The 27,509-nt window shown below is 40.3% G+C and overlaps 1 protein-coding gene across 1 annotated transcript; it reads left to right on the top strand.

The window, feature by feature from the left end:
- The first annotated feature begins 92 nt into the window (after positions 1 to 92).
- PSMA3 (proteasome 20S subunit alpha 3) lies at positions 93 to 27,196 on the top strand. The gene is made up of 11 exons (XM_039319446.1): positions 93 to 277; positions 7,881 to 7,963; positions 9,049 to 9,172; positions 9,691 to 9,792; positions 10,229 to 10,302; positions 20,613 to 20,685; positions 21,439 to 21,504; positions 23,731 to 23,777; positions 24,520 to 24,587; positions 24,784 to 24,848; positions 25,469 to 27,196. Exons 1-11 carry the CDS (start codon positions 257 to 259, stop codon positions 25,511 to 25,513), a joined length of 768 nt encoding a protein of 255 aa, XP_039175380.1. The 5' UTR covers positions 93 to 256; the 3' UTR covers positions 25,514 to 27,196.
- Positions 27,197 to 27,509: the final 313 nt, after the last annotated feature.

The raw sequence follows: 27,509 nt of genomic DNA, 5'->3' as shown, positions 1-27,509 counted from the left end.
AAAACGTCTGCAGTGACTCGGCGATCCTTCGTGAGCGCGCCCCCGATACTTTGTGCGATTGGCTCCACCTCCTCGGGTCTGTAGCCTACCGGAGGAAATCATTAGCCAAGACGCTTGGAGGCGGTGTCCAATGGATGTGCGCGTTGTTGAAGAGCGACTGAGACGCGCGAGTGGGTGATCATCTGAAGGGGCGAAAAAAAGAGAGAAAAGTCCGGGTGGGAGCCGAGAGGTGGTTTGTTTTGAGGCTTTCTCCGTCATGAGTTCCATCGGCACCGGGGTGAGTGAGCCGGCGAAAGGAGGGGTGAAGGAAGCGCTGAGCCTTGCCCCGGCGAAGTTTTGTTCGAATTGGGGAAGGGGGGGAAGTGGGGTTCGAAGGTGGGAAGGGAGAGGCGCTGGGAGGGGGAGGTGGCCAAGAGACAACCTAACTGCTTTGCACATACGGGGTCTGTGGGGGAGGTTCGCGCTTTCTATTACGTCACCAGCAGTTGTCTGGAGAACTGGGTTGCTAGTGGCGATGCTGAGTCACAGAAGAAAATCGAAAGCGGAAGGCAAGTCTGACCTGAGGAAAGGAGGCACGTCGTCCTGGAATAGAGTGGGCCTCGGCCAGGAAACTTTCCAGGGCGTTCCAAAACCCTTCCAAGTCTTGGCATCCACTGTCTTTCAATGTACAAGGCCATCGAACTACGGCCGGGGGAACCTGGCTTGCTTATTGACGTCCCTCTTTGGTTTGAGTTTCCCTGCCAGGTTGCTACCTAACGGGCGGTGTTAGCTGAGAATCTTGAAAGTGAAAGCCCTAATCATGCATTCCCTAATTCAGGGGTAGGCAACCTTGGTTCTTTTATGTCTCGTGGGGCTGGCTCAAGAATTCTGGGAGTTGAAGTCCACGACTCATAAAAGAGCCAAGATTGCCTGTTAGTTGCGAAGTCGTGTCCGACCCATTGCGACCCCATGGACAACGTTCCTCCAGGCTTTCCTGACCTCTAGCATCTTCTGGAGTCCATTTAAGCTCACACCTACTGCTTCAGTGACTCCATCCAGCCACATCATTCTCTGTCATCTCCTTCTATTGCCCTCAATCTTCTATTGCCTACCCGTGAACTAGTTACTAAGTAGGGGAAAATTCACGAGCTGTCCATCTTGGCTAATTCATTTGCATTCTTTCAAAGATCTACAGTGAAAAAGCATGTAAACATTACTTTACCTAAGGACTTGTTTGCTATTAGTGACCAGCCAAGCGGCAGCTTTTGAAGATGGGATGGATTGTATTTCCTAGCGTAGCACTCCCTATTTGGGGAGGCAAAAATTCTGACAGGTGCTAAATGAGAGGAGAGTAAGTCTGTTTGCTACCATTCAGTGGTTGAACAAATTTTGATAGCACCATCTATGAGTATGAGATTTTTTTTCCAGAAAGCACATTAACTGGGTTTGTATGATGCACCATTTTGCAATTTTTCTGGGTTTGCAAGACACACTAAACTTTGAGTAATTTATTCATAATGGCATGCCCATTTGTTTCTTTTGGTTTAGCTTATTGCCTAATTGAAGGGAATTCAAGATGGTCGGTGCTTTGAGTTATGCTATTTGGCAAATTTGAAGTCTTTGCTAAAACATGGCATGTGACAGAGAAAATAGTGCAAACCATCAGATGCAAGGAGTTTCAAAGAACAAGAGTTGGAATGCTAACACCTTTTTGCCTAGTCCATGACCTCCTTGCCTCATACAGAATGGAAACTCCAAGTAGACAAATCTTACAATATTCTTACTGGCCAGACAAATTCCATCTTGGCAAAAACAGTGACTCATGATAAAAAGTTTGTAAATCATCACCAGCACTTTGAATTGGCCTGGAAGCCTAAGGTAACCAGAACAATAACTTTCCTAATGCTGCCATGATGCTGTTATGATGGAATTGTCCTGTGAGTAAACTTGCTACCACATATTGAACCAGCTGAAACTTTTGTATTGTGTGCAAATACTGTCTGATGTAGAATACATTACACTAATCAGTCAAATAAAGATAGTCCTTGACATACAACCGGTCAAGGTTTTGACAGACCTGCCTGGGGCTACTAATGAACCAGATTTAAAGTTCCAGTGATGATGTAATCAAATGTTGGAAACTCAGCAACCAGGCTGAGTTTTACAACCATTTGTACCATCCTTTGATCATGTGGCCATGTTTTACAATTTTTTGCCAAAATCTAGCATTTACTTCCAGTTTTTAGCAAAATTGCAGCCATAGCAAACGTTGTTCGCTTAACAACTGTGATGGCTGCCTTATTTCCGTTGCAAAACAGATTGTAAAATCAAGTTGATTATCTGACTAAAAGTTTATGACCCTCGTGACATGACTAATGGGCAGGTTCCAATATGGTCATAAGTCAAGGGCTACTTGTCCTGATCAGGGTGTAAATTACTATTATCAATTCTTCTTGATCCAGGTAGCTCATAATAGATATTACAGCCAAAGCTGGACAGGAACCTTTTACCTGCTACTTAAGCAATAGGCACAAATCTAGGAGGATCTTCAGATTGTGAACCAACCCTTTCTGGTAGAGTTCCACCCCATTTAAAATAACTACTAGGGCCAAAATTGCTGATTTTTTTTATTGACAAAAGCCAACTCTATTTTGGAGGGATTCAGTCAAAGAATACTTTGTCTCATTCAGCCCATTTTGCTGATAGAGCCAAAGAATTCATTTAATTCTGTAAATCTTGATAATAATAATAATAGTAAAGTTGGAAGGGACCTTGGAGGTCATCTAGTCCAACCACCTGCTCAGGCAGGAAACCCTATACCATTTCGGACAAATGGCTGTCTAGTCTCTTTTTAAAAACTTCCAGTGTTAGAGCATTCACCGCTTCTTGAGGCAGGTTCCACTGGTTAATTGTTCTAACTGTCAGGAAGTTTCTCCTTAGTTCTAGGTTGCTTCTCTCCATTAGTTTCCACCTGTTGCTTCTTGCCCTGCCTTCAGGCACTTTGGAAAATAGCTTGACTCCCTCTTCTTTGTGGCAGCCCCTGAGATATTGGAACACTGCTATCATGTCCCCCCTCGTCCTTCTCTTCATTAAACTAGACATACCCAATTCCGGCAGCCGTTCTTTATATGTTTTAGCCTCCAGTCCCCTAATCATCTTTGTATTTAATAATGGTGTAAAATGTGTAAAACGCAGCCACAATAATTTTCCTTAACCTGTATTCTCTATACACTTATCAAAATTTCCAATAGTCATACTGGCTAGAGAGTTTGGGGATAATGAGAGGTGTTGGTTGAAAGCTTAATGTGATGGGTCAGTCGCTGTCTCCATTAAACAAATTTGCCAAGGCACACATGTGACCAGGAGCACTTTTTGTGGTCTTCTATGCAACAACCTTTAAATGATTCTAAGCATAAAGAGTTGCAGTTTGAAAAGTTAATACAACTCATTGCTGTGCTTAGTTTACCAGCAGAGGTTGCTGTTCATTTATGTAAGTCAGTCATATACAGTATAAATCACTATAGTTTCTTAGTTTCAACAAAGCCAATATTTTCATTTTCCTGATTGGAAGAACATAAAATATATAGGCACATTTGTTTTTGCTTAGTGTTTGAACCAAGATATGGCTATTTGCAAACCATGGTTTGTGGCATAATAAATTATAATTCAAAAATAATTAAGAAAACCAGAATTTAGCATGATGGACAAATCCAGCTATGGATTGATTTTTAAAATAATTTGTTTTTATACAGAAGAGTGAATAAAAATATAGTTTATTAATCAACAGTTAAGATTTGATAAGCAGGATAGTGTAAATCTGCCCAAGAATCATGCAAATTATTGTTACTACATAGTAAAAAGTGAAAGATGATTAATATACAGTAAATGGCAATATCATACAGGTAGCCTTCAATTCGTGACTGTAATGGAGACTGCCCATTACAATCGCAAATTGTGATGGTGGATAACGAGATGACCACATTATGGTTTTGCTTAACAACCCCCATCGCTGCTCCAATTGATATGACAGTTAAGCAGAGCACAGGGTACTTCAAAGTTCTCCCTGCCTCAAGTCTCCCAAGACTTCTTTTACTCCCTGAGGTATCTTTTGCTCCACTTGCTGCTCCTTAAGTTCCCTGCATGCTTTGGTCCTGGTTCCCCCCCCCCCACTGGGCCCCACACCCTCCTTCCAACTCCCAGTTACTGCTTGTGTACTTACTTTTAGAAGATCTTTGGAGCTTGTATGAGGGAAGAAGAGTAGGCCACTTTGTCTCTAGGCCACATGGAAATTGGTACCATTTTTGGAACAGGCATAATTCATTGCAGCTGCTCCAAAAATGGTACCCTCTTCCAGGCTGGAGCCATGTGGCCTAGAGACAAAGCAGCCTACCTTTCTTCCCTATAACACAATCTCTCTTGCTAATGTGAGGTATTTTGGTAATTGGAACAACCCTTGAAGTTGCTCAAAAAGGGCAATGGAATGATCATATCGAATTCTGCGGACATGTTTGTTTTCCAGATTTTCTGAGCCAAGGCTGTTATAGTTGTGAGTCTTAGCAATTCTACCCGCATGATATCAACACCTGAGGCGTTATCTGGCAGTTGTCTGATAGTACACGCAACTTCTTCCTGAAGGCTGGCTAGTTCTGTTTCTGCTTCCCTTTCCTCATCATTGGGAGGCTGAGCCTCTTTGTTACTGGATGCAGCTGTCTCTATATTGTTGCCACCTTGATGGTCACCTATTCTTTCCCTTTCATGCTTTTGATGATGCTTTTACCAGCAGTAAAATCCTTTTTGACTTGCACAAGCACATTCCTGGTGTGGCCCATCATGCAGTCCTCTTTTAGTTGCTTGCAAAGTTGGTCCCAGAATAATTTGTTGTCTTTCCTTAATGCTGTTTGGAAATCTGCATTCGTTCTACTTGCTTCTTCCTGTTTGCAGCTTTTTTTCACTTGGCTATTCTGATAGTTTCATCTTAGAGCAACTTGTACTTTTTCTCTGGCTTCTTGTATGGTACGTTCAACTGTTGCTTCAATGATACGTGATTGAATTTCTTGCTAAAGTTTGTCAGGCATCATTTCAGCAATGTCCGGCAGTTCAAATTTATTTTTCATCTCAGTAGCACACATGGAAGGGATTTTGGTGATGTCAAACTTCTTTTGATGTTGCATAATGTGACTCTGATCATAGCTGCCAACAATTCATGATCTGAACTGTAATTGACACCTGGATATGTGTTGACAGCAAGGAATGGACCATTGATGACTGCATAGGACAGTGATGGCAAACCTTTTAGAGACCGAGTGCCCAAACTGCAACCCAAAACCCACTTATATATCGTCGGGTGCCAGGTGGGTGTGGCCCATTGGATGGGTGTGGCCCATTGGATGGGCGTGGCTGCAGTGGTTACGGCAGACTGGGTGGGAATAAAAGGTTCAATCAATCAATTCCAATTTTGCAAGATTTTTTTCCCGCAAGAAGTTGAAATTGATTGATTGAACCTTTTTTTTTTTTTTTGCACACGGCGGCGGAGGCCTAAAGCGAAAAGGTTTTATAAAACCCAGCTGAAGGCCTAGGACTGGGGCAAGGACGTGTGTGCCCACAGAGAGCGCTCTGAGTGCTGCCTCTGGCACCCGTGCCATAGGTTCGCCACCATGGGCATAGGACATAGTCGATTTGATTATGGTGAAGTTTATTTGGTGATGTCCAAATGTATAAGTAATGCTTGTGCTGTTTGAATCAGGCATTCTTGATTCAAAATAGATTTTCATGGCAAAATTGAACCGAACAATCACTTGCATCATTCCTCACCCCAAACCCAAAGCTGCCAATGATGTCCGTTTCTGCTTGGCTGCCAATGACGTCTTTTGGGGACACTATTTTAGAATATTTTTGATACTGGCATAGAAACCTGTACAGGTAGTTTTTAATTTACAACCATTCATTTAGTGACCATTCAAAGATACAACGGCACTGAAAGAAGTGACTTATAACCATTTTCACACTTAAAGACTGTTGCAGTATCCCCATGATCACGTGATCAAAATTCAGCCATTTGGCAACTGGTATGTACAAGGGCAATTCGGAAATAAACTTCCATTATCAATGACAGACACTCGCAGATATAGAACCTTTATTATACACATTAGAAAACTACAACATTACATTACTTTTCAACATAATTGCCATTCAAATTGAGGCACTTGCCATAACGTCTTATAAGGTTTGAAATTCCTTAGTAGTAGTCGCTCAGCGCTAAATCCAGGCTATGGGTGGGTGATCCAAAACATCCCAATGGAACTGCTTCAAAAGTTCTTGGGTTTATCTAGCGGTGTATGGGCGAGCATTATTGTGAACCAACACACACCGGAAGTCAGCATGCCATGACGCTTGTTATGGATGGTTCATCTGTGTTTTCGTAATGTTTCACAGTGGACTTCTGAATTGATGGTCAAACTATGCTCCATGAACTTCACTAACAGTATTCCTTTGGCAACTTCACATTTGGCAGGATTTTCTATGGCACCATTTCCGGTGTGGTGTTGGTTCACAATAATGCTCGCCCGCACACCGCTAGACTCACCCAAGAACTTTTGAAGCAGTTCCATTAGGATGTTTTTGATCACACCCCCATAGCCTGGATTTGGCACCAAGCAACTACTACTAAGGAATTTCAAGTGCCTCAATTTGAATGGCAATTATGTCAAAAAGTAATGTAATGTAGTTTTCTATGTGGATAATAAAAGTTCTGTATCTGCAAGTGTCTGTCATTGATAACCAAACAGAGGTTTATTTCAGAATTGCCCTCATATTTATGACGGTTGCAGAGTCTGCAAACAAAGTCAATGGGGAAGCCAGATTTACTTAACGACTGTGTTACTAACTCAGTGTTTCCCAAACTTGACAATTTTAAGGCATGTGGACTTCAGCTCCCAGAATTCCACAGCCAGCGATGCTGGCTGTGGAATTCTGGGAGTTGAAGTCCTCATGCCTTAAAATTGTCAAGTTTGGGAAACACTGTACTAACTTAACAACTGCAGTGATTTACTTAGCTGTGGCAAGAAAGGCCGTAAAATGGGGCAAAACTCACTTAACAACTATTTTGCTTAGCAATAGAAATTTTGGTCTCAATTGTGGTTGACTACCTGTATTTCAAACTCTGTTGCATCAGTCACTGGGTCGTAGACTTGGATAACTGTGATTTTGAGAGGCTTGGCACAAGATTAAGATGGTTACCCACTTACAACTGAGACAGTGTACAAATATAAATATTTTTATCATTGACAAGTGAAGGAGAGTGAGCGAGAGAAAGTGTGCGTGTATAAACACTTAAAATATTTAAGTATTAAAATAATGTTTCTGCCCCTTAAAAATTAGTATTCTGAGTATGTGCTGAGCTATAATGATTACTAGAAAGTTTAAATGAAACATAACTTGTAATACTTCAGAATGAATTTCTGATTCTTTTTTGGGATAGGAATAAATCCAGAGAGAATACCTATGAACTGTTTTTGCTAATCGGAATAAGTGTTCTGGGGAACCATACTTTATGGCTGAAGTCTGCATTCTTCCTCCTGGAGAGTAAATGCTATTGAGCTTAATTGACTGATTTTTGAGAAAATATGCTTAGAATTGTATTTTTATCCTCATCTGGAGCTAATGAAGAATATTGTCTTCTATGTTTACATTTGTTTAGTAAGTACAGAATTCCTTTGCATTTTGAAATTTAATAGTGGGAAACCATTAAATATTGTATTTTATTTATTTATTTTTTATTCTACTCATTTCCCCTGTAAGGTGATTCTGGAGAATATTCAGGTATCAAGGGATGCAATGAAAGGCTAATGAATACAATTTTACTATTTTTGCTTTATAGAAAAAAATGATTTTTTTTCTTACAGTATGATCTGTCAGCCTCTACATTTTCTCCAGATGGCAGAGTATTTCAAGTAGAGTATGCTATGAAAGCTGTCGAAAACAGCAGGTAAGATTTGAATTTTTACATTCTGCAATAATGTAGTCAGTTACTTTTGGGGATTCCATTAGTCCAAATAACTTAAATACTGTCTATTCATATTTTTATTTGAATCTCTGAAATTCTCTGAAACAAGGTATAAAAAATGAAATTATACTTGCAGCTAATTCACTGTAGAGTGAATTCAGTTAATACATCTAATTATTTCAAGAAAGCAACCTTGAAATACCGACCGTAAAGTCTAATGGAAAGAGAGAGAGAAGCCTATTGAGTTGGCTTGCCTGAGAAGACTGATGGACCCTGGTTAGAATCCAGGAGGAGCTTAGGGTTTTCCCCAAGGACCTGTCATGCATTTCACAAGGCCTCCGCTGCAGTCTGGAATAGGCATGTGACGAGGACTACCTGATTGCAGGCAGTTTTTTTTATTCAGTTTGTATGACCACCCATCCGAACAAGCGACTCTGAGAAGTGAACAATATTAAAATAAAAATAAGATGGTATTGCGATAGACCATCAAGAGTTGTTTTAGGTTCTCTGTAGGTAGACTATTGGTTTTACTATTGCAGTTTTTCAAACTGAAATGGGGAACATACGGGCACTCCGGAGTTTCACCTATAATTTTTTTTAATGCTGTATTGCTTATAAAATTTATTTGTTATATATCTGCTTGTTATATAGCTCTTCTTTATAGGAGTAATCAATCCCATGCTATACTGTACTTGTGGAAATAATTTAAAATTTGATTTGTCTAGAAGAATTGACGAGAAGCAATGTTTATTACCTAACCTGTAGCTGTGCATATTTTAAAACTAAATTCAGTAATTTATTTTTTAATTGAGACTGTTTTGCTTAGAGTTAAGTTATTAAATCAACTCACTATTTTAGATTTGACTTTTAAAATTAAATAAATTCCTTTAAGGTGTTTTCTTTCTATTAGGTTACTGAAGTGTCCACAGACAACACAGAATTAATGAATTTGTAGAGGCCATTTTGGTGATGCAGCCTAGTCTCTAATCTGTGTAGCAATACAAATCCTATCAGACTAAATGCAATAAATATATTTGACTAATTATTATGCTTCATTTTCTCTTCAGTACAGCAATTGGGATACGATGTAAAGATGGTGTTGTTTTTGGAGTAGAAAAATTAGTTCTATCCAAACTGTATGAGGAAGGATCCAATAAACGTTTGTTTAATGTTGATCGACATGTGGGAATGGTGAGTTGGTATTTCCTTATTATTTAGCATGCAGCTAAGTACCAGCACCCAAATGATCTTGGCTGACCTTAAAAAACTAAGCAGGGTTTTTAGAAACTTCATAGGAGACTTAATTTATAGCCCTTTGTTTCCTTGTAGATTCAGATTTTTTTTAAAAAAATCCTACTTCTGTAAACTACTTCTGTACTAATGCCAAAAAAACAACATGGATATGTCCATGTAGGCACAAAAATATCAAGCTTGATTCATGGGAGACTTAACTCAAGTTTTAATAGAAACAACCCTATAATTAAACTGTGTCTTGGATAATCAGCTTGTAACTTTCAACTTGTAACCAGGAAGCAATTGGGGCTTCATCTTGTAGGGGCAGAAATTCTGGTTTATCCAGTTCTCAAAACATGTGCCTGGCAATCACATTCCTGATATAAAAGATACTGCCAGAATGAGGTGTAGAGATTGGCATGTTGAGTTTTAAATTTCTGTTTGCTTAGGTTCTGAAATGTGCTTCTATATTTCAGGCAGTAGCAGGACTCCTCGCTGATGCCCGATCTTTGGCTGACATAGCAAGAGAAGAAGCTTCTAACTTTAGGTCCAACTATGGTTATAATATTCCATTAAATGTAGGTTATTGTTTTATCATAGCTACTTTTTATCATAGCTGAGAAACACCTAAGCCACATTAAATTGTTGAAATTTAGAAACGTTTAGTTAACCATATTTTATTATGAATTATCTTACCAGAATAGCAGCTGACTCTACAGTAACTGTAATCTACAGCCAGATTTATAATCCATGGCTTGAAGTTATCTTGTTTTGAAATTAATTACAGTTAATTAAATTACAGTTTGTTATTCTAGATAGCATGAAAAGTTGAACAAGGGCAAATAAAACCTTCTAAACCTACCCAGCTTCATGACACAGAGAGGGTAGGGCTGAGTGAGTGACCTTCTGGCTTACCACTTTTGTTTTGGAAATATAAGTTGAATTTATCTCATTTTATTTTAAATGGAAATATTACTTCCAGTGCTCTAAAATTATTTTCCTTTCTCCCTATAGCATCTTGCAGATAGAGTTGCTATGTATGTCCATGCCTATACTCTATATAGTGCTGTAAGACCTTTTGGCTGCAGGTATCAACTTTTCTTACATTATTATTCAGTGTACCCTGGCATTAAAAATTTCAGAGCAAGTAATAAATCACAATCTATTTCTCTTTAACCCCTGAATGCTGATAGAAAAAATAAAGCCATTCCTGTAGATCTTGATTATTACAAACCTGAAAGAATTTTCAAAGTTGGGAATGCATTGCAAATAACATTTTTTGGTTTGTTTTTGGGCTCCTGGCAATTGCTTGGATTAATTCCTGCAGTTTTCTTGGAAAGGTTTTTTTTTTTTTTTTAAAGAAATGGTTTGTCATTACCTCCTTCCTAGGACTGAGAGATAGTGACTGGTTCAAGGTTATCCATCTGGCTTTGTGTCTAAACTGAGTCTAGAACTCAGTCTCCTGATTTCTAGCTTGATGCCTTAACCATTACACGAAACTGAATATATGGGCTATCCCTATATATTCTAAATAACTATAGCAGTAACAAGTATAATTATAAATTCTTGAGCAATCAGATTAAGTAGAAAGAAGAGAGACAAACCATTCAAAATAGCAACAAAGGAGGACACAGGGAGATAAATTGGTTAACGCATATATTGTAACATAAAATTTGCTCAAACAAGGTTTATTGAATAAATCACAATTTACTTGATTCACAAATTCTAGACCAAAGCAAGAGCACATTTCATAGCTAAATAAGTGAACCTTTTTTTTATTTACAAATTTTATTTATAATACAGTTAAAAACAAACAAACATTGGATTTAACGTGACATTCCAGTATATACATTCTTATCAGATTATTCCACTTTTTACAATCAATTCTTCATCTCTACATATACATCTAAGTTTTATATACAATACTTGTTCTAAAATAACATATATTTCTATCTTAACATTCATCTTTAATCCCGACTGTCCTCTTCAAATTCCTCCAGCGGTAAAATTTATCCCAGGTTTCATAGTAAACTGATCCACATTTGTCTTTTAATATCATTGTGAGCCTGTTCATTTCCGCACATGCTAATATTTTATGTATTAACTCTTCCTCTGGGAATTTCCTTGCTCTTCCATTTTTGCGCTAAAGCAAGCCTAGCTGCAGTCAGGATGTGTAGCAGCAGGTAGATTGTTCCCTTGTCGTATTTTTTCTGTCGTTATTTCCAACAAGAAGAGTTCAGGTTTTAACTCTAAGTCCAGTGTTAATATATCCCTCAACCAGTTTTGTGTCCTGTTCCAATACTCACGAGTCTTTGGACATTCCCACCACATATGGTAGTATGAACCTATTGCTGTTTTACATTCCCAGCATAGGGGTGAGATGTTTGAACCCATTTTGGCTAGCCTTATGGGTGGGAAATGCCACCTATAAAACATCTTATAAAGATTTTCCTTATATGAGGTAGCTAAAGTGAGTTTCCTATTCCTTTCCCACAGTTCTTGCCAAATATGTAGGTCGATACTGAAACCAAAATCCCTACTCCAAATTAACATGGTCTCCTTAACCTGTTCTTCATACATTGTCTGATCTAAAAGAAAATGATATATTTTTTAAATTATTTTATCCTCGGGACCTAATAAAATTTTATCTAGTTCTATTGGTTCTATCTTTATACCCCACTCTTTTTTATCTTGCCTATATCTTGCTTGTAGTTGGAGGTATGCCCACCATTCTAATTCTATCCCTGCATCTTGGAGATTCTTCTCGATTTTAATTCTCTCTTGTCTAGTATGTTTTTATAGGTCATTACTTCTCCCAACTGAATAAACTTTGGGTGTATGTACATTTCTAGTGTTGAGATCCAATTGGGGACTTGCCTGTAGTTCTGTCATCGAATTTTGATCCATACATCCATTAGTGCCCGTCTGATGTATGCCTCCGGAAAAGTACTGGTGAACTTTATGCTTCTCCAGAAGGATGGCTGTAGAGTCCACTGGATGGGTTCTATGACAGCCTTCCTGCCCGGCAGACTGGGTAAAAAACTTTGGCCACACCCTTCCCTTGGGCGTGACCCGTTTTGACTCAGTCTCGAAGCCCGTCAGCAGTGAGATTCTTAGCTCCTGACAAAAGATTTTTACAATTAGGCCTAAAACCCTCTTCTCTCTCTGCCAAATTGACAATATTAGAAAACTCACAGTGAGTCGTTCTCCTCTCAGCTGTGGCTCGGGGCTCCGAGCAGCCGACAGATGGCCGTTCCTTGAAGGCGTCGCTCCGAGGAGTGGTGAGAGTATCAAAAAAAAAAAAAAAAAAAAACAACCGAGAGAAGCTGCGAGAGGCAGTGGAGACATTAGGGAGCGCCAGCTGCCCTTTATCTCCCGGATCAGCTGGGGCGCGCAAGACTCGAAGCCCCAGGGCCAGTTAGAACAGCGGCGCCTAGGATTTAAAGTAAGGTTGCCAGCAAACGGCAACTCTTCCATTGTTTAACGGCCGTTTTATTTCAACCCGCGGCACGCCAGATCGCCTGGGAAAGCCGCGGTCCGTTCCGGAAGGTTCGTGAGAGGTTTTTTCGCACCTAGCTTCTGCCGCCCCCAAAGCCTCCTCAGCCGACGGAGCGACCGTTGGAGCCAAATTCGCCATTTTGAACCTCGTGGTTCTCCTTGGCAATTAGCAGGAAGGCGTGGCCTTCACTCAGACTCCATTTTTGGGTGTATTTCTTATAGCCTCCATTTTAGGTGGCTCATATACTTGGAGTTTTTTCCCACAAGCAGTGAGGGATAGAGAGAGAGAGGGAGAGGTAGAAAGAGCGAAAGAGAGTTTATAAGCACACCCTGTGGACTGTCTTTACAGCCACATATTGGGGAATACATACAACGCCAACAAAGGATTTGTCTTCTAATCCGGGCCATTGCAATCGCCCTTGGTGAAGGAGAGGGAGGAAAATTTGAATTGGTCCACTGTTCTTCAAGGTGACCTTTAGTCACTGCCCCACAGGATCCTTCCTTGCAAAGGGACCTGTTTGTCCGGCCATTGCGTTTTCTTCTGTGCAGAATAAGCCGTGCAGGCTTCAACCATCTGCAACTGGTCTGCGTACAATTTATTCCCCACTGCAGGTATTGCCTACTCGGGATACCTGGCCACAATGGCAGACAATGTCTCGCATTCAGCTATACAGGGTCCCCAATTGCCCCCCCCCAACAACAAAAACGCAGATCCTCAGAATCTGAGGTGGGGGGGGGGGAAGAAGAAGGCTAAAACAAAACACCTTAACCAAAGGAGACCATCCAAAACAGCTGAGCGAGAGGCCTCGAGGAGACATTTGGCTCTAGAAAGTCAGTTTGCCAGGGCCCAGAAAACCAGTTCCAATGGGACAAGCATGGTTTCCCCTGCCCCATTGGTGGCTCCTAATACAGAACCTACTCCCCAGGAAGTTCTCAGAACTTGGTCTCCTCTGGGGGAAACCGAACAGTTGGATTCCTCCCACTCCTCTTCACCTGCCTCCTCACCAGACCATACTCCCATTGTAGCTGCGTCCATGGACAGAGCTCAGGACATATGGTCTGCCCAATTTCAGGCATTCATGCAGGATGCCTTTTCCCAGTTTATGGCTTCTAAGGGCCAAGTAGCCTTTCAACCATCCCTTAAGGGACGAAACAAGGCTCCGGCTACAAACATTTCTGAAACTTCCTCTCAAATAGGAGAGGGAGAATCACTAGACCTAGACATGACTGACATGCCCCTTTCGGAGGATGAGGGGACCGCTCCTGAGCAGACGACAAGCTCTGGCCTCTTTGATCCAGCTCTTCTTAAATCACTTTTGATAAAGGCAGTCTCTACGGTCAATTTGACCTCAGTTCAGGAGGAAAATCCTTCCACAAGCAAGGAGGCAAACCCCCTCTTTGCCAAAAAAGTACCACAGGACAAGTACATTCCTTGTCCTGAGGTTTTCCGCACCTCTGTAGAGGAGCAATGGTTTTCCCTAGCAACACCACCTACACCGAATAGTGTGGAAAGGAAGCTTTTCAATGTGTCTCCTTCCTTCTCCAACATGCTAGATGTCCCCACGGTAGACAGTCCCCTGATCTCACTATTTTCCACTTCTGCGATTCCAGGAGACATAGCGGAGGCCTTGAAACCAGAGGAAATGAAATTTGAGCACTCCCTCCGTCGTTCCCACATGGCTGCAGCCTGGGCGGCCAAGGCGGCAACATCATCGTCGTTCTTCGCCAGGGCCTGTATTATGTGGCTTCGCGAGCTACAAACCACTGTACCTCCAGATCAGGTCAGATCCCACCAAACTTTGGCCAAGATACTGGCTGCCTCACAATTTATGGCTGACGCCTCACTTCACGCAACCAAGTATGTAGCAAGATCAATTGCGGCCACAGTAGCCTCTCGCAGATTACTGTGGCTCAAAAATTGGAAGACAGACCTAAAGGCCAAGTGGCGTCTATCCACATCCAAGTACAGTGGGTCACTCTTGTTTGGATCCATTTTGGATCCACATGTAAGTGAGAGTAGGGACAAAAGGAAAATTGTAGTCCACCCATCAAAGAAATTAGACAGGAGAGGTACTCAGGAATTCCGGAGACAAGGTTTCCGCCCAGGCAGCTCCTGGGACTGGAGACAGCCCTTTCGATCAGGGCAATCCTGGGACTGGTCTAGAGGCTCACGATCCTTCTATTCAAGACAGGATCGCTCCCAGGATCGCCCAAACATGGGAGCCAGAGGCCAATTCCAATCCAGGCGTCCCTTTAGAGGATCGGGAGGCCGACCCTTTAAACGCTCCAAGTGACGCCATGCAGGACACTCCCATAGGAGGTCGGTTAGGGAATTTCATCGAGGTCTGGGAGCAGATCACTACCGACGCCTGGGTATTGGAAACAATCAGACATGGCCTGACCTTAGATTTTTGCTCTCCCCCACCAAACTGATTCATCAGATGCCCCATTTCCAGAAAGACACACAAGGCAAGGTTGGTAACCTCGGCCATTGCACACCTCTTGTCAATTCAGGCCATAGAAAGGGTACCAAGGGAAGAGGAAGGAAGAGGATTCTACTCCATCCTCTTTGTGATCCCAAAGACATCAGGAGGGTGGAGAGCGATACTGGACCTAAAAGGCCTGAATTATTATGTAACCTATAGGAGGTTCAAAATGCAGTCCCTAAAATCCATCCTAGCCAGTGTCAGGAAGGGCAACCTCCTATCCTCATTAGATCTCACGGAGGCGTACCTGCATATTCCCATCCACCCCAAATACCGCAAATTCCTCAGATTTACCTACGCACACCGGCATTACCAGTACAGGGCTCTACCCTTCGGACTCTCCTCAGCCCCAAGGGTATTTACCAAAATCCTAGCAGCAATAGCGGCCCATCTCAGGTTGATGCCGGTGCGTGTACAGTTTTATCTGGACGACATCTTGATTCAGTCCAGCTCGCACGAGCAAGCAAAATTAGACCTTCAGACCACAATCCGCATTCTACAGGATCACGGATTCTCAGTCAATCTAGAAAAGAGCCATCTCACTCCCACAAGGAAGCTCCAGCATCTGGGAGCGGTGATAGACTCATCCCAGTGCAGGGTATACCTTTCCCAGGAGCGTCGAAGCAGCATCTCGAAGCTGGTTCGTCAGCTTCGGAGAGACAAGAGAGTACCTTTGATACAGCTCTCGAAGCTCCTGGGGAAAATGATACCTTGCATGGGCATTGTTCCATGGGCAAGACTCCACTCAAGGGAGTTACAGTGGTTCCTCCTCCCCTATCAGAGGAGGAACCTCAGTACCTCCAGTAGGAGGGTCTTGGTACCAAATCACTTACTGAGATCACTAAATTGGTGGATATCGCCCATGATGCTCAGGGGAAGCATATTCAGGGAACCGAACCGGGTCACGCTCATGACAGATGCGAGCCTATTCGGATGGGGAGCCCATCTGGGAACCCAGATAGCTCAGGGCCAGTGGAAACAATTGGACCTCACTCACAGCATCAATTGGCTGGAACTTCGGGCCATTCACTTGGCTCTACGTCAATTCTCCCACCTAGTAACGGGAAGACACGTTCTCGTTCTAACCGACAACGTAGCAGCAAAGGCCCATGTCAACAAGGAGGAACACGATCCGTGGAACTGATGCAGGAGGCATCAGCTCTGGCTCAGTGGGCGGAAGCAAAATTGGGGTCCATCAGAGCAGAACACATCTCAGGGGAGGCAAATCTCCAGGCAGACTCCCTGAGCAGAGCCAAGGTGGATCAGTCGGAATGGCATCTGGATCCGGTTCTGTTCGAGGAAATCTCCCGGAGGTTCGGGAGACCGCACCTGGACCTATTTGCCACTCCGAAGAACACACAACTACCCAGGTTCTTCTCCAGATTCCCAACTCTGGGATAGGAGGGAACGGACGCTCTCAGGTGTCGGTGGCCGGCACAACTCCTGTAGGCCTTTCCACCACTCCCCTTAATACCGGCAACCATACGCAAGTTGATCCTGGAAGGTGCAGAAGTACTCTTGATTGCTCCACACTGGCCACGGCGTCCGTGGTTTGCCGACCTTGTGGATCTCTCAATATCACCCCCGTGGAAGATTCCCCCGGACCGAGTAAGACTCAGTCAGGGCAAGCTTCTACATCCAGACCCTCAATGGCTACAACTAGCCGCTTGGCATTTGAGCGGCAGAGTTTAACCATGCAATCCTATTCCTCAGGGGTGATATCGATCATTCAAGCATCGAGACGACCTTCGACAAACAGGATCTACGACGCTACATGGAAGGGGTTCTGCAGGTGGTGCTCTCTACATCACCTAGATCCAATTTCGGTGACTATTCCCAATATCTTAGACTATCTATTAGAAGGTCTTAATAAGGGCCTATCAGTCAACACCATTCGTAGATAGGTAGCGGCCCTCTCAACTGTCCTTTCCTGTGACAATTCAACTTCTCTGTCGCAACATCCGGCGATTAGCGCCTTTTTAAAGGGAGCAGTCAATACTAAGCCTCCTGTTATACACAGGTATCCTTCTTGGAACTTGCCTAAAGTTCTTCAAGCCTTGACATCAGCACCCTTTGAGCCTCTCAACTCATGCTCTCTCCATCACCTATCACTAAAGGTAGCCTTTCTAGTGGCTATCACTTCAGCGAGAAGAATCTCGGAACTAGCAGCATTATCAGTCAGGAAGGATCTCTGTACCTTCTTCAAGGACAAGGTGGTCCTCAGACCGGACCCTGCATTCATTCCGAAGGTAAACAACATCTTTCACAGATCTCAGGAACTGACCCTTCCTGATTTCTGTCCGAATCCCAGACATAGGCTAGAACACAGATGGCACAAGCTGGATGTGTGTAGAGCACTGTGTTACTACGTAAAGCGCACTTCGTCTTTCCGTAAGACGGAAACTATTTGTTTCCTTCCAACCATCAACTATGGGGAAGAAGGTATCATCTTCTACCATAGGAAAGTGGATCAGAGCTTGTATAGCCCAAGCCTACGTCTCTCAGGCAATTCCAGTGCCACCACATGTAACTGCTCATTCAACGCGCAGCGCGGCCACATCAGCGTGGTCCACACAAGCCTCGGTGGAAGAGATTTGTAAGGCCGCAACTTGGTCTTCTCCCTCTGTATTCGTCAGACATTACCGTTTAGACTCCTTTGCGGCAGCGGATGCTGCCTTTGGAAGAAGAGTGCTACAGCAAGTTGTCTCTACTCAGGATCCAGTGGCCTAGACACTCCCTCCCAGGGGGACATGAGGGCTTTGGTATGTCCCATCCAGTGGACTCTATAGCCATCCTGCTGGAGAAGGGGCGTTGTCTTACCTGAACGCTTTTTCTCAGCAGGATGATGTAGAGTCCACACCTTCCCAGGTATTAGGTCTAGGCAGGCATTGGACAAGGAGCTACTATATAGAATTCAATAAAACAGTTTTGACTCGTCTCAGTCAAAACTGGGGTCACGCCCAAGGGAAGGGTGTGGCCAAAGTTTTTTACCCAGTCTGCCGGGCAGGAAGGCTGTCATAGAACCCATCCAGTGGACTCTACATCATCCTGCTTAGAAAAGGCGTTCAGGTAAGACAACGCCCCTTCTCATCCCATAACACGGCATGCCATCCCGTCTGCATGTCATGACCTTCTAGTTTTAATAATCTCCGATTTTCCAGTCAAATCCAATCCCGCACCCAGTTAGAATTGTAGATTGATAGTATTCTTACAGATCGGGGAGGCCGAGACCCCCCCTTTCCTTAGCATCCTGTAATAATTTTAATTTAATCCTTGGTTTTTTCCCTTGCCAAATGAATTTAAGTATGGTTTGGTTGAAATTTCAAAAGAATTCCTTTTCTAATCTAATTGGTATACATTGAAATAGGAATAATATTTTAGGTAATATAGTCATTTTAATTACGGCAATTCTACCCATGAAAGAAAGCTGGAGATTTGTCCAGATGTCCAAGTCTGTTTTAATCTGATCCATTAATTTGTCATAATTGTCTCTTTTAATTGTTACAAACCTAGCTGTTAGATGTATCTCTAAGTATCTTATTTTCTTTGTGATCTGAATATCTAATTTATCAGTTACTTCGTTTTTCTGTGATCTAATCATATTCTTCACAAGTATTTTGGTTTTTTCCTTATTTATCTTTAGGCCTGCCATTTCACCATATTCACCCAGTACTTCCATTAGCCTTGTCCCTGATTGTAAAAGTTCTTGAGTATGAAAACAAGATCGTCAGCAAAAGCTTGCAGTTTAAAAATTTCTCTCTTAATCTCTAAACCTTTAATATACTCATCCTTCCGAATTATTCTATTTAGTACCTCCGGGGATAGTATAAACCAGGGGTAGGCAACCCAAAACACTCAAAGAGCCACTTGGACCCATTTCCCACCAAAAACAAAACACTGGGACCTGCAAAACCCTTTTGATATCTAAAATGAAGATAACACTGCATATATCCCTTTTTACCTTTATTATAGGTGTGTGTATGTGTATGTGTGTGTGTGTATGTGTATACACACACACACACACACATATACACATTAAAAATAAAAGTAAAAATATGACTCTTGGGAATATCCATACTATTAAAACAATGATCACCAAGAGAATGCTTTAAGAGAATAAAATTACATACACACACAGGTAAAAAAGGATATATGCAGTGTTATCTTCATTTTAGATGTCAAAAGGGTCTCTCTCTCCCTCCCTCTCTATCTGCCCTTGGTCTGCCACTCCTCTTCCCCCACTCTCTCTATCTCTCCCTCTCTCTCTCTTTCTCTCTCTCTCTTTCTCCCCCCCCCCCTCCTATCTGCTGCTCACCTGGCAAGCTTCAAGCTGTTGTCCAACAACCTCCGGGGTAGGCAACCTCGTCTCTTTTATGACTCATGGACTTCAACTCCCAGAATTCCTGAGTCAGCCTAGCTGGGCTAGCTAGCTCTCTCCTGCCCTTCCTCTTCCTGCTTCCTTCAGAGACGCAGCAAAGGGAGGAGCTCCGCCCAGAAAGCTTTTCAGCTCCTCGGAGAACACTGTGAGTGCACTCTCTTTTACACACACACACACACACACACACACAACACACACACAAAACACACACACAGAGAGAGAGAGAGAGAAGCAGGGATGTGCAATTGCCTCTCTCTCTCTGTCTCTCTCTGCAAAGGCAGAGGAGGCTGGGAGCCACAGGGGAAGGCTCAAAGAGCCGCATGCGGCTCCGGAGCCGCAGGTTGCCGACCTGTGGTATAAACAGTAGAGGAGATAGCGGGCAACCTTGAATAGGCGAACCTTGTTGAAGAAGTACAGAATAACGGAGCATTTCCAAATGCTCCATTCTGTCTAGAATGGTTTGCCTTTTCCTGGGATGTTTCTTGGTTCTCAACACCATCATTTTAGCCATTGTCTGTCCTTCAGGATGAAGGCCTCTTCTGCATGTTTCTCACATTCTCAACATACTCCTTATTTATTGACAGAACTTACAGGTCCGCCTATCTCATACAACGATCCCAGGTGGCTCACAACAATCGATAAAAGCAGATTAAAAACAACACTACCTTTCTCCCTAGGCAAAATGTTAAGCAGTTCATATTCATGTCCACTTAAAAAGGGCATATTTAAAGCAGAAAAACCTGACTCTGAATGAATATAGATTATTGTCTTAAGAAGTAATATACCAAATTGTACATATGGTCCTTGTATTATTCTGCCATTATCCAGTTCAGGAGTGTGAATAAATTATCTTTTTTTTATTTGGAAGGATAATATAAGTGATTGATTTATCACTATGAGTACCTTACTGTTAGGTACTAGGAGTATAGCAATTATAGCAATTCCTTCAGCAAAACAACTATGAATGACTTTGCTTTCTATAACTTATTGAAGATTTCTTCCTAATAGTTTCTAATAAGAAACCTTGATTTTCCAGCTTCATGTTAGGTTCCTATGATGATGATGATGGTGCTCAGCTCTACATGATAGATCCATCAGGAGTTTCATATGTAAGTATTTTGATCTACATCCATTTAATGAAAACCAAGAATATTATCCATTATCCATAGTGAGTAGGAATAGCTAAATCTATTTAACAGTAAACACAATTTTCAGAAGTATGTAATAACTGTAGAGTATCTAAAATCATAAGCTGGTAATTGAAATGCCAATAGTTTTTATTCCATATGTATTTGTGGGAAAATTAAGGTTTGCCAGATCTGACAGGCACTCTAATATATAGCAAAAGTGCAAAGTTATCTATTCTGATAAAGATTTAAATCCACTTGCCAGTAGTAACCTTAATTCTGAATATCCTGTTAAGTGATTTATCCACAATTCCTACTTACTGCTTTTACTTTATAATAAATGGGCAGAAATAACACTATTCGTTTTTTGCCCAATATGCTATAAGTTATTTATGACTGGAAAAAGAAGCAAAAAATCTTCAATTTCTTCCTCTGTCTCTTGCCTCAAATGTTTGTGTTCAATAGTAGTGGTGCTACTGTTACATCATCATTATCCTCTGAATTGCTCTATTGTAAAAGGCAGCTTCTAAATTAAAGATCAGCAAACAGATAGATTTTTATTAGATAAATTATCAGTTTGGAGATACAAAAATATTGACTGTTCTGAGAAATCACGTGTGTATGTTTATGAAATATATAATTGTGTTTGCCATTTTGAAACAATAATCTAAATGTGTTTGTTACAGGGATTACTTTTCTTAAATATAATCCTTTTCATTTTTTTGTTTTTTGCAGGGATACTGGGGATGTGCTATTGGTAAAGCAAGACAGGCTGCAAAGACAGAGATTGAAAAGCTCCAGGTAAGACTATTGTAGCACATTACATACTAAAAGCAGTTCTTGTTCTTCTGTACAAATGCCTGATATTAACTGGAAATCTATGTGGAAATGCTTCTGATTTTCCAGAGTTCTAAAGTTCTTTTGACAAGGTAAAAGCAATAAAACATTGACTTGCAATGACATAGTTACCCTATCAGTTCTAGCTAGACTCCATCTAAGTATTGCTATCCTTGTAGCATGTTAATATAAATCATTGAATGAATTTACCTTTGCACCTTTGTTTTATTTCAAAGGAGAAAAATCTCACTAAAAAGTTGTCCTTAATCATTGCAAAATTAAATGAAAACAAGTAAATACCATGTTTCCCCGAAAGTTAGACCCAGCCCGATAGTAAGTCCTAGCTTGTTTTTTGGAAGTGGGCCTAATATAAGCCCTACTCTACAACTAAGCCCTAGTTTTGGGGCAAGGCGCACCCCTAAAAATCAAGCTAAAGCAGGAGTGAGGAGTAAAGCTGCCCCACGCATCCCACACTCACCACAGCCAGGCCTCCCATACCCTGATACCTGTCGTGCTGCTGCTTGACTACTTCTGCGGCTGCTTGCCGCCACTTGTGGCCGGCCACCATGTGCATGATGCCATTGCTCCTCCCGGTAGGATGTGCATGGTGCTTCAGGCTGCTTCCATTGCTCGTGCTCTTTGGGCCGCTTCCGCTACTTGCACAGCACTTTGGATTGCTTCTGCTGCTTGCACAGCGCTTCAGGCTGCTGCTGTTGCTCTACTGCGGAAACGGCCCAAAGAGTCACGCAGCGTCCTGCTGCGAGCAGCAGAAATGGTGCAAAGCACCATGCAGCGCCCTGCCGGGAGCAGCAATGGCACAATGCACCACAAGGCATCTGGCCACAAGTGGCCGCAGAAGTCAAGCAGTGGTGCGACAGGTGTCAGGGTGTGGGAGGCCTGTTCTGTGATGGTCCTAAGGTAAGACATTATCTGAAATTAAGACCTAGTGCCCCTTTTGGAGGCAAAAAAAAAAATATAAGACCGGGTCTTAATTTCGGGGAAACACGGTACAGAGCTTTAGTGCCCTGCAAACGTCTTCCTGTGTCACTCGGACTTTGTAAGAAGACATGGTTTTCTTCCCTGTAGCTAGAATTCGTTTCCAATTTTCATTTAGAGATAAAGAGTGAAAGCTTCTGTTCCTAAATTGAAATTGCTATTCATTTATACTCAAAGAAACCAGGATCACATTGTAGAATTGTTAGAAGCACATGTGTACAATTTTATAGTCTGACTTAATTAGTTCCTGTTCATCCTGAGTCTACCTTAGACTAAAATAAATGAAAAACTAGATTCTTGCCACTTCCCATTTAATGCACCTCATGGAGAAACAGAAAATTGACAGTAGAAAAAGATGTAGTGGTCCATCAAGTTTGCTCTTTAAGGTTTTTATTTTATTATGTTTGTTTTTTGTTTTTTATTGGATGGTGGACATGTGTTTCTCCCAAGCATGTATAAACTCAGTTACTGATGACTGAGCTACTACCTCCGCTGGAAGTTGGTGTCAAACCTTCACTACTGTGAAGTAATACTTTCCAACATTGTTTGAACTTCCCTTCTGTCAGTTTGAGGTTATGCCCAGGTGTGTCTTGGGGCTAAAGCAGCAACTGGGAATACTGGGATTGTTGTTGCTAAGTAATGTGGTCATATGTAGTCGTACTTTATGACTGTATCACTTAACAATGGCAATCCTGGTCCTATTTGCAGTTGTAACTCAAGGACTACCTGTAATAAGATATATCAGCTATATCCTCCCAGTATTTGTTTCCAAATCTTCTCTGGAGCTTCCCAGTTTGGTTCTCTAGTCCCATCCAGACACGGTAGAATTCTATTTTACATGTAGATATATCAAAACTTACATTTTTAAAAATATGTCTTATCTCAGGAAGTTGATACTATCCCAGGTATTGTTGGATGAACCAACAAAATACCTCTAATAACACATCACATTTATCTGATTCTGTTTTGATGAAATTAGTACAAGACGGAATATAACCTTCATGAGCACTATTTAATGTGATTCTTATACTAAAAACACTATGCATTAATCATACACATGCACACACACACCTATATACAGATACATATACATACATACATACATTTTGAGGCTATTTATAATTGATACTATTGAACTGCACTATTGTTTTTTCTGTTTTAACAATTAGTAAAATGTTAGTAATACATCCACAGATGAAAGATACGACGTGCCGTGATGCTGTTAAAGAAGTTGCAAAAATGTAAGTTTTTTTAAAAAGTGACTATCTTTCATGCCAGCTTTTAGGCTGAAACAAAAATCATTATAGGTAGTCCGTGACTTATGTAATGGAGTCTGCCCTCATGGTTGTTAATCATGATGGTTGTTAAGACCATCATGTGATAGACTTGATTTTACAACTTTTTTGATGCAGTTAAGTGAATGCCATGGTCATTAAGCAAACCAATGATTCACTAAGTGTGGTTTTGCTGAAAACCATAAGTAAATGCTGGATTTTGGCAGAACTGTCATAAAATGCAGTCACATGACGATAGGACTCTGCAAATGGCTGTAAATGTGGCCCAGGTGGTAAGCACCCAAAGTTTAGTCACATGACTTTGAGGGTGGGAAGACTGTCTTAACTAGCCCCCAGTAGGTCCGTCGTACTTTTGAACAGTTGGAATTTGAAGACTACCTCTACTTTTATCTTGGTCTGATTCCCAAAGAAAATGAGATTATTTTGTTTTTCTTTTGACAATGGGGCAGGAGATCTTACAGTTTAAATAAATTAGAAATAGTGTTTAGATCAGGTAAGAGGCTCTCAGATATCAAATTGGATTGGGCCAAAAAATTCATGTCCACAACTTTTTATTCTTGGTTTATATGAAAAGTGTATGATTTTTATATCATTTAAAATCTGAGAATATGCTGTGCATAGGTAAAACATTTTAATAATATCATTCTTCCTGAAGAAATAATTATATTTTCTATTTTTTTCCTTCTAGAATCTACATAGTCCATGATGAAGTAAAAGATAAAGCCTTTGAACTTGAACTAAGTTGGGTTGGAGAAGGTAATATATCACTTTTTTAAAAAAATAATTTCTTAAATAATATGAAAGAAAATCTTGCTCTAAACTTAGATAACTTATATTAATCTTTATGATAGATCATTGCTTGAGGTATATAATTGACACAATGTTTTAAAAAAAATGTTGAATTTTATTCTCCAATTATACACTGTGTTCTAACTTTTTTTTAAATTCACAGTAACTAAAGGAAAACATGAAACTGTGCCCAAAGATGTTAAAGAAGAAGCAGAGAAATATGCTAAGGTAACTTTGTGAACTTCAGAGTAAATGAAAATGGCTTTTAAATTAATACAATTCCAGACATTTTCCCACAATTGTCAAGATATTTTCAAATAATTCAGGAATCAAAATTAATTATGCAGTTAATAATAAAAAGATTTAAATATATACTGCTCAGATCCCTAGACTCACAGTAATTTATAATAATCAGAATCCAGAATACTTTTCCATCTTAAATAAACATTAAGTAATATCAGAATATAATGTGTTTATATTCAAACAATATTAGCTTGGCATTTTTATGAAACATGGTAAAGATGATGCTAAGTATCTTCTGGGGAAGATATACCAAAACATTAGTGCTATCACTGGGAAGATATTTTTATTCAATCTTATTTCAATCTTATGGGAGAAAAAATTATATTTCTGAAGTAATGTTTACTATTATCAGACAATAACACCAGAAAAAATGTAAAGTGAAAGGTTGCTCTTGAATTTGTATCTACTCCATTAATCCAATATGTCCACATCAGATAATTATTTTGCATTTCACTATCTGAAAATCTGAATCCTTATTTTTCTATCATTTATTGTTTTTTTTAACAATGTAGAATAATTTAGGTCTGATTTTATTTTCTTAACAGGAATCTTTGAAAGAAGAGGATGAATCAGATGATGAAAACATGTAACATTTTTACTTGAATTCATTTTGTAATCTGTACCACAGGTCTGCTTATGTATTTGCCATTATTTTAATGACCAACTTGCACTAAATCATTTTCCAATTACTGTTTAGAGTTTTTGAATGATTGCTTCAAAAATTTATTAAACGAAAACTAGAAGGGGTGAGATATGACAGATCTGAATCTTGCTTTACAAACAAGATTTTATCCCTATACATGCACATCTAGTGTTTCAAAACATTGCAGATTCTGTTTACATGATATCAAGTTTAATCCAGTGATATTTGACATATTTGATTAGAATCCATGGAAACATGCAACTTGCTAGGCATCTAATTTACTTACAAATTAGATGCATTGCACTTGCAAAGCATTCTAGGCAGTGGTTTTGGCAACAATGTTGAATGGAAGTTGGCAGAATTGGAAGCAACAGGAGATGAAAAGTCTCATCTCAACATACACACACCAAGCTTACCTAACCCATCATTGTCTGGGAAGGGTCTCAAACTTTCTGGAGGAGAACCTATCCTTTCAATCCTCAATGCTGATACATGGGAAGTAGCATTTCAACTCATAAAAATATATTTAGATATGCCCTGACTGCTTTTCCTGTTATGATGAATAATACAGTCAGAGATATTAGACAGGACGCCTGTGTGATAATACTTTAAAAAATCCTGAAGTAATATTAATTACCAAATGAATGCGACTAATATGAAATATTTTCCCCAAAGTATTATACTTTTATAACACTTAAATGAGAATGTAAAGGAAACATGTTAAATATATAAGCTTTGACTGTTCTTTAATATTTTGTCAATTTGTAGCTACAGAACAGAAATAGCTTCCCCAGTAGAATCTTATCACGTATGCCTTCAATTATCACTTTTTAGTTGGCATAATCTATTATGGAATATGAGAAGAGATGGGAAAACAGTATTTACCAATTTAGATAATGGATAGTGCTATTTTCTTCCATTAAAACTTTCAGTTAAAACAGTGCTTGAGAAAAAAGCTCAGAAGAAAAAAAGTTTTATTCAGTACTTTTCCAGTGAATTTGTGTAGCACATAAAAATGTTTACATTCTCTTTTTAAAAGTCAGTAGTTTACAGAACTTTTAAAATGGGTTTTAGTTGTATTATATATTTGTTGGCTGTTCACATACTATGATGTACTGGGCAGCTTTTGCCAAAACATTAATAATATGGGCCAATTAAATAATTTAAATACTTGTGCTTCCTTTAGTGAATCCATATATATTACTATCTTCTCTTACTTGCCATGAATAGTAGCCCAAATCACCTAGTTTTGTTTAGAAATTATTTTTTAACTTATCAACATCATACTTGAGTATTAAAAGTATGATGTGCAGGTAAATTATTTTATCAATCAATAATTATTCAGGCACCTGTTCTACATTAAAATATGTATTTTGCACTTAATTGCTATGCAGGCCACACACTGTCTCACTTCTTTGCCATTATAGATTGTCACCCCGGGGATATTGTTGAAAAACCCTTTTTTGATAAAGCCACGTATACTATACTATAGCCCTCCTGTTCATAGGGTGCATTGCATCTCTATGTTGCCACATTATCAGTAGCCGCAAACTTATAATTAGATCTTCATGATTAAAATTAAGCAGACATGAATAGCCAATAGACTACAAAGACTAGGATTAAAAAAAAACTTCCCTATAGAGAAAAACACATTGTACCCTATGGTGTTTTAATAGCTAGATTCACAGATTATATACATGCAGCTTTTTATATGAAAAAAAAATCATTTCCCCCCAAAAATAAAAGTAATTGCACAAAAGCAGTGGAGGAAACCCTTAGGAACAGAATTAGCCTATATACTTGTACCAATTGTATTTGGCTTTGGAAAAACTACACAAAGCATGTAAGCCCAAACAAAAAACATAACAGCTTCTTCATAAAGCACCAATATTGCAATTTTTATATCTGATAATCCCACAGCAATAGTCAATTACTGTTTTAAA

Source organism: Crotalus tigris, unplaced genomic scaffold (genome assembly GCF_016545835.1).
Source record: "Crotalus tigris isolate CLP2741 ecotype Arizona unplaced genomic scaffold, ASM1654583v1 scf7180000023598.3388751, whole genome shotgun sequence".
NCBI classification, from domain to species: Eukaryota; Metazoa; Chordata; class Lepidosauria; order Squamata; family Viperidae; genus Crotalus; species Crotalus tigris.
This window is presented reverse-complemented; position numbering and strand designations above follow the sequence as displayed.